This window comes from Acipenser ruthenus, chromosome 16 (assembly GCF_902713425.1).
Source record: "Acipenser ruthenus chromosome 16, fAciRut3.2 maternal haplotype, whole genome shotgun sequence".
NCBI lineage: Eukaryota > Metazoa > Chordata > Actinopteri > Acipenseriformes > Acipenseridae > Acipenser > Acipenser ruthenus.
In genome coordinates, this window is record NC_081204.1 from 23,428,839 (window position 1) to 23,441,332 (window position 12,494).

General features: G+C 39.1%; 1 protein-coding gene across 1 annotated transcript; it reads left to right on the top strand.

Annotated features, from left to right (window-relative positions):
* Positions 1–249: 249 nt before the first annotated feature.
* LOC117963258 (membrane-associated progesterone receptor component 1-like) lies at positions 250–5,378 on the top strand. The gene is made up of 3 exons (XM_034902571.2): positions 250–602; positions 2,655–2,810; positions 4,250–5,378. Exons 1-3 carry the CDS (start codon positions 311–313, stop codon positions 4,351–4,353), a joined length of 552 nt encoding a protein of 183 aa, XP_034758462.2. The 5' UTR covers positions 250–310; the 3' UTR covers positions 4,354–5,378.
* Positions 5,379–12,494: the final 7,116 nt, after the last annotated feature.

Below are 12,494 nucleotides of genomic sequence, written 5' to 3' on the forward strand. Positions count from 1 at the left end.
CTTTTATATAATATCATTTCCATATCCTTTATCCCAAATGAGTGGCAAATTAAATGCAAAAACGATCATCAACAAATGCATTGTGTGGTTCGATTTAGTTTTATAACAAATGCAAACGTCCTGTCGTCTTTTAATATGGAATAATGTGCATGCTGTCACAGAAATGATGCAAAGTCTAATGTAGTACTTCAGTCATGTCTATGATATGGGCTCTATCTAGTGGTTCACTGGATATCTGTGTCCATGTGTAAAGGAACCGCCCCTATCGTGCCTTCATGCTATGTCATTGTTTTTGCACTAGCACGGAACGATGTCTGAGGAGGAAGTCGTGCAAACTTCTGTGGGTATTTTTCAAGAGATTTACACGTCTCCGCTCAACCTGAGCCTGCTGTTTTTGTGTCTCTTCTTGTTGTATAAGATCATTCGCGGGGATAAACCCCCGGACATGGGGAAAGAGGAAGAACAGCTTCCCAAATTAAAGAAGAAAGATTTCACCCTGGCCGAGCTGAAGGAATACGATGGAGAGAAAAACGCGAGGATCCTCATAGCTATCAACGGCAAAGTGTTCGACGTGACCAGGGGAAAGAAATTCTACGGGCCAGGTAAAATAATAAGGCTGGGCATACGCAATAAAACATACATATTATGTTGAATGAGATAGGTTTATCAGTTGCAGGTAGCTCTTTTTTTAATCAAATTAATTTATATGAAGCGGATACTTAATTTATATGAAGCGTTCTGGAATCAAAACTCTCCACTGAATGTGCGGATATGATTCGGAACGTTTTAGAATGGTGTGTCAAAACGGCTTGTGGATTCAGACATTCTAACTGTATGCAATTTAGAGGAATAGTTTGATACATCGCTCCTGTAGACTTACTTGAACTTTTATTTGCCAAGACAATTAGCCAAGAGAAAAATGACATAGGGGTTGATTTTAGTTATATTTTTACAAGTTGTCAAAGTGTGCAAGCACAGTAAAATTCAATCATTAAACAGTGAAATTGCGACTGGCACAAACACATTAACGTTAGTATCTGAGTACTTCATGACCACATGCTGGAGTTGACCAATCAATTTTATGTGGTGCGACTGGGGCAAGGTTTAACCATAGAGTTTTACAATCGCTGAATGGCCTGTTAACGTTGACATAATTTGCTCAAATTGAGAGGGCCCTTTTCATTCACAATGCATGAACCCATGATTTATTTAAAAATGTTTGTAGGAACTAAACCCTTTAATATTAAACACTATTGGTGGGACCATTGTCTCATACATACCAAAGCTACTTAAAAGTACAAACAGGGATATCTTGTCACGCAAAAAAAATAAATTAGTGATGCAACCACTTTGTTTTGACATCCTGGGTAAATGGGTGGAAGACCTCCTTATGAACAGGCTTTGAATATTTGATCCAGCCATATTTCTCACATTAACACCACAAAAGAACACTGTTCTGATCTATGTCCACAGCCACTGTGAGATTGCTTATGTTACAAAACAAGTCTGTCTCTTGACTTTTGTATTCACAAAATAAAGCTGTCAGTGAGATATATGTAAAAGGCACAGACCCCTGCTATGCAACGCTGGCGAGATTTCACAACAGTTACCTTTTACCCAGTATCTGGTGCACAAGTGCGACTTCTACATTACCTTGCAGGCAGCCAGCTAGATATTTCCTCTAATGAACTTTACCTTGACACGCACACAGTGTCAGTAGTTGTCCTTGCCACATGCATTCTGCTCAGGCTGCGGGCTTTTTGCTTTGCATTCTCCATGGAAAGATTTGTATTCTTCTCTGAATGGCGTTTAATATGAATTAAATGCTGAACTATCTCCACCTGCTAGCACACCAATTGTCCTAGGGCCATTTCAATCAAATTAAAGCTAGAAGGGTAAGCTGTTAAAGTTGATCTATGTAAATGATGTCATTTATTTGTTACTAAAACAATAAATGGCTTCATACTTTGGACATCTGTGTCCTAAGGTTGATGTAGAGTAATCTTAAAGGCATTTATTCTTAAAGGAGTGGAAACTAAACCTCTCTGATCTGTGCTAGAGGTAGTTTCACTCTTGCTAGTGTTGATTATTCAAGCACCGTACTGTTACAAAATAAAGTGCGCTGGTATTAATCACTGTGTCCAAGGGTCTATTTCTATGGTCTGGCCAAAGGGCATTACTTTGATTAACCAGGCAGCCTGTGCAAACAGGCACATTGAAATCAGATTACATTTTCACAATTGCGACCTGGGTATTATAAGGAGTATGGCATAAACTTGCGTCCCAACTTCTCAACAGCAGTAATACCCCAAGTCTCTATTGTTTTGTTGTTTTTATAACTAAAGTTAATCCTATTGTCTTGCCACAATGATACATGTGTACAGCATACACTAATATATTCCACCTACCTTTCCCCAAATTTAGCATACTGGAGCAACTATTCGCAAAGCTTTTTACTGCAGTCTGTAATTTTACACCTTTTAAAACATCAATTCTAACTAGAACACTGCTGAGTAGTAATTTATGCTTCTTCTGATTTTATAATCATTCATTTTCCTCCTGTCAGAAACTAGAAGTAAATTACAGACCCCTATGGCTCCACAGACAAGCTTGTGAAAGCGCACAGTGATAGTCCCGCCTTTGTTTCCCCGCAGAGGGCCCGTACGGTGTGTTTGCTGGCAGGGATGCTTCCAGAGGCCTCGCTACCTTCTGTCTGGAGAAGGAAGCTCTGAAGGACGAGCATGATGATCTGTCTGACCTCAACGCTATGCAGCAGGAGAGCCTGGGCGAGTGGGAGATGCAGTTCACTGGTAAGTCAAGGCCAGGCTGTTTAATGCTGTGTCACAATCTGACCGCTGTTTGATCCTTAAACCTGTCAAGCCTCATTTTACTGTACTTCTCCCTGGAGAAAAAATAAAATAAAATCTGTATACATGTGTTTGCGTGTTTTTTATATACTACAACTGTGGGCAAATGTTTTGCATCACCGAAAATAATTAACTCATAAAGTTGAATGAAACCTGCTGAATAATGTTGGTTAACATATTGAATTACATACCGCTTTGTAGTTTTCCATATACTTCACGAAAAACAGATAAATAAAAAAATGTGAAATTGAACTCTACTGTACTACCATTGTGGCTTCCGGTAGACTTTTGCAATATAATTGTGTAGTTTCTTTGATTACATGATGTTAAATAAAATATCTAAATTGTGTTTTGATTTAATGTGTAGGAAAAAATCTACCAGTAAGTTTCACAGACCCTGATTAGTAAGAATCTTGAACTACCTAATGTGACCTTAGGTAAGGTAGTCCAAGATTAGTGTTAATTGGAGTCTGTGAAACCTACTGTTAATGATAAACTATTATCATTGCTGTACTAAATGCCAGTATATGAGAGATAACAGGCACACTTTAGAGAGTGGTATATCTCAGTGAAATGGGCTATTTGCCCTAGTGGTAACATACAATTGGTAATAATAGGTGTGTAGAGACTGTATACATTATACAAGCCTTAATAAAACCTGAACATTTGAATGTCTTCTGCAATCTAGTTTTAGTCACAAATTAACATTGTTACATACAATAAAAATGCAGTTGAATGAGTTAAGCAAAATTCTATATGTTGGGAACCGTTGAAAAAACAGTGCATGTGCGTTTGTTATGGGATGCTGTTGTGCATGAAGAGGATATAGCGACGCCTGCATTGTGGTGTGTCCTGTACATCTGCAACATACATTTCACAAATAGTTCAAGGTGGAAATGAAATGCTGAAATAACAAGGGAGCCTGTTGGTGCTTTTCATAGTGGTGAGTCCGCGGTTTGACCTGAAACTGAGCTCCGCTAATGTCAGCACCGGTAGGCTTGGTTTCCAGTTCCTGCTCCGGTATAGGCTACTAATTAGTAACAGCAAAACAAAGCATGGTCCCAATGGCTTTCAAAGGTGTTTTCTTGTCAGTGATGTAATTCTAATGTTAACCCAGTATTGAAGAAGTTAATCACGTTGCACTAAAGGGACAGTATTTCCAGGGTAGTACTACTCTTTGTTCAAGAATAATTGGTCCAGATTTCACGAGCTATAACACTTCCTTCAAAACAAACCATAGCGAATGGAAATCTTGTAGTCTGTGTTTGTTCCTCTGTTTATATTCCTAAAACTGGCAGGTGGGGGAGGCTGGTATTATTCAGGAACATGTTGGCTGTTGTGCAGCATCTTGTGTTTCATGACCCCTGTGTTGTTTTTCACAGTTAAGTACGACTACGTGGGAAAGCTGTTGAAACCTGGCGAGGAGCCGACAGAATACACAGACGACGAGGATTCGAAGGATGCCAAGGAGAAAAAGACGGAATAAAAGTCTGCAGCTTTTTAATACACATATAGAACAGAACTCAAAGCCTTCATTACCACCCATTGTTAATTTGATTGTTAATGAGGTGTGTTTTTGGGTGCTGTCTATATTTTGTGTTTCAAGGTGTTTTTCTTGGAGGGGTGGGAGTAGGGAGTATATTTTGTTGTAGAATTGAAACTATAAGGGGCGTGTCTATGGGGGTGATTGCGACTCGGATCATATTATGTGTGAATGATGACCATATAGAAGTAATGCATATAACACTAAACAGATGGGTGTAGTTCATTCTATTATTCTAGGCTATGAATAAGACCAGCAAACTTTTAATATTGTGAATGTTGGTTTTTCTACTGGGTTTTACACTGTTGGAGCTCCGTTACTATAGACCTATTCATCCGAAATAACTTAATATCGAGCTAGTACAGATCATTTGTGTATTTTTTTTGTGAGTACACGTCTTAAATTAAAAATCAAAAGGAAATGAAAGTTTGGTTAGACTGGCAGAAAACTGCTTTTATCGTGGGTTTGCTAACCAGGTGTGTGTGTTGCTGAAACAAAATGTAATCTGCAGGTGCAACTAATAAGCATTAGACCACTGATTCCCAGCCTGTTCCAGAATAGGGACCACACTGGTGTTCACAGGTTTGTCCTGTGAATCAATACCAGCATGGGACCAAAAGCCTTTATGCTACAAACTAACCACTTGCCAGAATTGCATTGTAATTGCGTGTGGTTCCTCGTTACATTTTAGTTAGACAGACATTTCGTGGTGTTTGGAATAGGTGGGTAAATGGCAACTAGGATGTGTTTAGGTGGCTAAAGCTTGTTTGTTGAGGGTGTGTGTTGGGAGCGCGGGATGGGGTACATGCTTAGTCTGATTGGGGGAATCGTTCAGGAAGCACCTGGGATTTGCTGAAGGACCACATCTAAACCCGTGCTTCAGATTGATCTAATTCAAAAGCTCTTGCTTGTTATTTCTTAATTCGATTTGTCCACCAATTTAAATAAAATATCCTGCTTTTACTTAATTTCGCTCTGATTTGTTTTTATTGGCGGTGTGCGAATTGTTCACATTTGCTGCTTCTCCTTCATAATGTGTTTTGTGTAACGGCACATCCACAAATACATCAGATGTGTCTAATAAGGTCTCTACTGTCCAACCGACTTATAACAACCAAAAAGTGGTGTTTATGGGTCCCTGAGTGGCTCATCTGGTAAAAGCACAGCCGTGTGGTGTGCAGGGTGAGTCATACAGAGCAGGTTTGGTCATGGGATCGGAGGACGCCCACTGAACCTTCAGTTCCCCTGAGCTGTGTATTGCTACGGTGAGGGGGGAAAATGATTGGAAACATACAGATGCTCCACTTCCCTTTACAGACTGCTAACATATTAAAGAAAAGTAAAGTAGAAACTACTGGTCCATCTACCTTTTAAGTTATAAATTATGCAATCTGGTAAACATATTCTGTAATAGTTGATTTTGATAAGAGGACCATTTTTGCAGTCTTGTTTTTTCAGTATTAAACATTAATGAGTAAATCAGAGTCTGAAGTTTGTTCAATTCCTTAAAAGAGAACTGTGGTTGTTTTATATATCAAAATCAGTGTCGGGGAGTAATGCATTACTGTAATTTGATTACATTTTTTAGTAACCTGTAACTGTGATGGTCCTTTTTTCAGACAAAATGAGGCAACGCATTACATTTTGTGTGATAAAAAAATCCTAGTTACTTTTAGGTACATTAAAAAAGGGACTATTGCTAATGCATAACATGGAAACCAGAACGCACTTCAACAGGGCAAGTCAAACCATACATGTCACATGAACGCGCTTTTCATGTCATCTTGCTAGAAAATGGCATCAGAGGAGGGAACAAGTGGGTTGCTGGATCATCAGATAATATTTTGGGCTGCTGGATTCTGGTGTGTGAACGGGTTGAAGAGTTGGATTTGAGCCAAAAGGGGAGTGTTTACTCAGACAGGACAAAAATACAGGGATTTTTCAAATAAGAGAAAAAAAGGAGCTGTTGCAATTCTTCATTTTATTGCTACTTGTTTATTAGAAAGGTATAGGGAAGTGGTCCTGGAATATATGCTGATGTGGTAGAACGGAAGACATTACAATGGTATTTTTAGGTATTTATAGGGGGTCCTAAAAAGGGGGTGAGCGATTTATACACCGGCATGACCTATAGGCTTTTTCCTGAAATTGTTGTCTGAAAAACGGGGCGACTTATACACAGGTTTTTACGGTCGTACTCTGTGCCAACTTGTACTTTATACTTTGGTAAAAGTAGTTCTACTGTTGCTATGACCCTTGATGAGAAATACCCAGTGGGAAGCATTGCACTGCTACAGGGTATCATATAACAGTGACTTTGAAACTTTATGTTCTAAGGCCACATTCTGCCCTGTGTGAAGGTAAAGAGATAGCGAAGACTTGAAAACAAAACTAAACAATCTTTCTCTCCTAGTTCTCTCTGAAATGCTGCGAAAGAAGGTTCTCTTGACCCTGAAATCAAAAGCCTTGAAAACACAACCTAACAGATGGTCCCGTCTGAAATCAAACACAGATGTAATGCAATTCAACCATCCACAGGGTCAGATTTTCAAACAGGAACCTTGCTGCTTTAATAATTCCATTTGAACTACTTTTTTTTTTTTTTGTATTTGCTTATTGTATTTTGTGTACATGTTTACAATTTTACAACATGGTACACATTACATAAATTATCATATAAAATACCTTGATACAAATGGAGAATAAAATAAATGCTTTCTCCTCAGTCATGATACTAGATCTGAGAGAGCAGGTCCTATATGTAACAGAAAAGGATCCCAAATCCTATAGAATTGTCCTAATTTTTTTATCCTCAATATAACTTCGCCTTTCCAGTGGGAGTACACTGTAAATAGACTTGCAAAATTGTAGGTGGTCTGTCCAAAATCCAATTTGTTAGGATAAACTTTTTAGCTATTGCTAGAAGACCCCTTATGAGTTTTTCCATTTCATAGTGTATTTATATAGTGCTTTTTATACAAAAGTATGGCAAAGCTCTGTACAGTGCATAGCAGATTTGTATAGCATATCACACATACAACTGCCACAATCGGTCCATTTAAAAAACATTTAAATAACAGTATACACATAATACAAAAGCAGCAATTTTAAAGTTACATTAAAACATTAAGAAAGTAATTTTATAAAAGTACATCTTGACTTGAAAAGTGTAACGGTCCCAGCTTCCCTGACAAACGAAGGCAGAGCATTCCATAATTTAGGAGCTCTACAAGAAAAAGCCCTTCCTCCCATGTTGCTTTTGTTAACCCTAGGAATAACCAGCAGCCCCGCATCCTGTGATCTCAGAGTGCGGTTTGGAAGATACGGGGTCAGTAACTCCTGCAAATAACTGGGTGCTAATCCATTCAGGGCCTTGTAAGTTAACAGCAAAATCTTAAAATCAATTGCACAGGGAGCCAGTGTATTCTGAACAAGCTGCAAGCGGGATACCACACATTTTGGGACACAAGAAAAAAATGCATTACAATAATCAATTCTAGATGAAACAAAGGCATTAGTCTCTTGGCATCAGATACAGAAATAATTGTACACTGTACATTCATAGGAGCACCTAAAATAAGCACAGGGGTCAATTTCAAATGGGTTCCCTAATACAGAAGTTAACAGTTGACCTAATCCCCCTGTGTCATGGTACCTTTTAATTTCCTGCCACACCCTGAGTGTATTACCCAGAAAAACACTTCCCCCAATCAGTCCTCTCCATTGTTTTTCTTTCATTGTCAGTAAGCACACCAGGTTAGTAGGTTCCACTGCATCAGATTCTATGTCCAGCCAAGCACAGTCCACATTGCGGAAGCCATCCCTGGTTTCAAATGCACGGCCCAGTTATACAGTCTAAAATTATAAATTGCCAATCCATTCATTTTATAGGCAGTTGTAGTCTTCTCAACTGATATCTGGGTTTATTCCCTGCCCATAGAAATGCTCTTATTACCTGATTAATAGCTTTAAGATCCTTACTTAAGAGTGGAACTGATATCATTTGTAGTGCATGTAACATTCTGGGCAACACGTTCGTTTTAATTATCCCTGCCTTCCCCAAAAAAGAAAGGTCCACCTTTTGATTATAGGGGAAATGTTATCCTTAAACAACTGCCCCAAGCACTGGGCTACCCATATTCCCAAATATGTTAGTCCTCTTGAGGACCACCGAAAAGACGCTGAAGGAGGGGTTTGTCGGCATAATCACTCATTTGCTAAAATGTATCTTATATCCTGAGAAGGCTCGAGAAGATTTAATCACCTCCATTAGCCTCAGCTCCGATATATGTGGTTTAGTCAAAAATAACATTATATTATCAGCATATAGTGACAAATGGTATGAATGGTATGAATATTGGGGTCATGTCTAATAGCCTCTGTCGGCGATTCAATTACCATAGCAAATGACAGAGGCGACAGTGGACACCCCTGTTTTGTACCCCTGCAAAGAGCAAATAGTTTACACGCCGCTCTATCAAACGCATTCTCAGGATCCAGACTCACTAGTCTCTGTTCTTGTATTCTGTGTATGCTGTATTACACTCAGTAGTATAAATCCTGTCTGGTCTGGGTTAATCACATTAGGTAGAATGCTTTCGAGTCGTCGGCATGCACCTTTGCAAGGCACTTCACATCCGTGTCAAGTAAAGATATAGGCCTCTATGATGCAGTGTCTTCTGGGTTCTTTTCCTTTTTCAGTAATAGTATTATATTGGCTGATCTCAGTGAAGGGGGAAGAGTGCCTTTCTGGAATGCATCATTGAACATAGTAAGTAGGGGCTGCCCAAGGAGAGGAGAGAAGGTATTATAAAACTCTGCTCCAAATCCATCAGGGCCTGGTGTTTTATTACTATTTAGAGATTGTATTGCCTCTGAGATTTCAGTTATGGATAAGGGCTTCTTAAGGCTACATCTCTTACTGTTGGATATGTGTAGCACACTAATAATCTAGAAAAGCAATCATCTGAGGGGTAGGATTTCTACATTCAGGTGTATATAAACGCTCATGATATTCCATAAACATATTAATATCCTTTCGTCGCACCTTCCTATTTTTATGCTTATCTTTAATAGCAGATATATAGTTACTCTCTCTATGCCCCTGGAGAAGCTTAGCCAGCTATTTCCCTGGTCTGTTACCATATTTATAAAAACACTGTCTTGCATGGAGTATGGCAGAGTCTGCTTCCTGTGTAAACGGCATCTAATGATGCTGGAGCAGCAGTTAATTCCCAGGCAACATTTTTATTTGGAGATGCTATTATTTTCCTTTCCAGTTCAGTTATTATTTTTTCTAGAGTTGTCTGTTGTACTTTCCATTGTTTTTTCTTAGTGGCAGAATATGACATAATTATTCCCCTGGCTTATGCCTTCAATATTTCCCATAGCAACGAGGGATCCGTACCAGACACATCATTAGTCTCTAGAAATAATTTGAGTTTGTCTTCCATATAGGAAACAAAGGGTCCTTAACTAAATAAGACTTAAAGTGCCAGGAGAACACATTGCACTCATAATTAGAGTGCTCATATAGTATATAAATGGGTGCATGATTGGATATTATTAGGTTTCCTATAGATGACCCAGTAATTTTATCTAAAGACTTATCTGCTGATAAAAAATATTCTATTCTTGAGTTAGCCTTATGAACTGTTGAGGAGTATGTAAAGCCTCTGTCTCTTGGATTAAGGATTCTCCATACATCTAATAAACCAAATTCTATACAAATCTCTTAGCGTCCCATATACAGTTCATATCTCCACCAAGTATAATATACGTGCAGGAAAACTCTCTCACTCTAGAAATTACTTCCATGTAAAAGCTAACATCAAAATTATTTGGCGCATATATAATGCCCAGGACAACTGACTCACCATAAAGAGTTTTGAAGAATCTTGGTTTTCCATCCTGAAAGATTCGGAGGTTGCAGGACACAGGAGAGCAAAGCGTATGTTGTCATCTCGTAGTTGCTTGCGTACTGAATCATGCTGCGCTGTTTCTGAAATGCAAATGAGAAGTCCTGGAAGAACATTCTTGTCTTCCCATTGACTTTCAGGTCGCCCTTCTTCCTTGCAGCTTCAAGTACAGTTTGCCTATCCCTGTAGTTGTGGAATCTCACTATGATGGGTCATGGTCTTCCCCAGGCTTGGGAGCGAGCAATTGATGGGCCCTCTCTATTTTGAGAGTTCCATTCTTGACTGCAATATCCAGCTGTTGTGGTATCCATCTTTCAAAAAGGCGTATTGGTAATTTACTCTGAATCCTCACTCCTACAGCTCTTTAATCAGTTCTCAGCAGACACGATGCGTTTATCTCAGTCACTATCTCTATCCTCTATTAAAGATATAAGTTCTCCTGTCGCTTCAATCCTTTTATTGGATTCAGCAGTCTCTGCCTTTAGTGAGTCAACTGAACTAATAACACGTTCCAGTTTTGCATCCAGTATGCTTTCAATTCGTGTGGAGATTTCTTGAACAATTTGTGAAATGAAGGCTTCAGGTATACAGCAGCTGTTGCCATCGTGCTCGTCTCCTTGCTGTCGTGTGGCACTCCTAGTTTCTGGATTTTTCTTTGTTGATTTTGTATTATTCTCGGTAGAATCGGCCCAGTAATCATCTAAAGACATTGTTCTTAATATTGTTGTGCTTTTTATATCAAGATTGAACAGATGTTGGCAGGTTGAAATCAAAATATCCAGAGCATGTTTCTCTCACAGCCACACCCCCTCCATTTGAACTATTTTTTAAGTTCTTCATAATAAAAGTGCTGCTCTAATGGGGAACATTATGTCTTTTGAATAGAAAGTTATGTCTGTGGTAGATGTTTGGTACATAATGAAATAATCAATCCCTAGTACAACTGGTACTGTACACTGTTTTTTCAGTGGTATGGCGTATGAATTTCCCAAAATGGCTGAAGCAACAAGGACATGCATCCCTATGAGTCTATGGAGCCCAATACCTCAACCTTGAAATATTTACCAAAAAATGGGACATTGAAAGGTGAGTCTTTATTAACCAATAATGATCTATGCATAGAGGTAGTCATTAACTTATGTGCAACATCAAACCCTTTAGCAATAATGGCCCTGTCAGTTCCGTTGGGTCTTCATGTCTTTTACAGGTATCTAGGAGTCCTGGTTCTGTCTTCCAAGTGTTTGGTATGACTGACACAAACTGAAACCCCCTGACCGATGTTAAAGCTTTTATAGTACAACACACACAGATAAAACACAGTATGTAATTTATTTCTGAAATACAGACTTCAAAAAATACAGTAAATTCATGTTTTTTACACTGACAGAACACAATTAACTTATCTCTAAATGTATTAAATCATTAAGGGCTCTATCCAGGAAAAATGTTACATTCTGTGAAAAAGCAAGCCGCAGCTCGAGTGCCCAATTCAGAAACGTGTCCTTCGGAGTGAGGGAGCCTCTACCCCTGCTTGCTCATTTGAATGCTGCTGTTTCTCTCTTTTTTTAACCCCCCATTTTCTCCCCTATTTAGAATGTCCAATTAGGATCCCTCGTCACTGCAATTCCCCACACAGCTCAGGAGAACAATGGGCGTCCTCCAATCCCATGATCAAGCCAATTTCCTCTTCTACACCCAGGAACTCAAGAGCAGATGTTAGCGAACTACCGGACTCTGGAAGACAAAGGCCAGCCCGCTTGAGCTTACCAGGCGCCGTCCTGGAAGGGTTTGCTGTAGCTCGATGAGCAGAAACAGTCCCTGCCCGTTTTGCCTCTAACCCATGGGAGCGCCAGAGCCAATCCGATGCCCCCTCTGCAATCCCCAGTGAAGACAGGCAACTAACTTGCACACCACGCTGCCGTGCTTTTACTTGACCAACCCGTACTGCCTTTTCTTTACATATGATTTCAATGATTTTTCATTCTTAGTTTGTTAACAACACCCAGCTTTATTCTGACTGTCTCAAGAGATGCTGAAGTATATTTTATTAATTGCATGCCCAATATAAAAAGTTAACAAAATATAACTAATTTCATGGTATAATGCACATATATAGCCTCTTATGTAGGTGTAGGGAAACATCAGGATGAAATATTCAACTCCTCT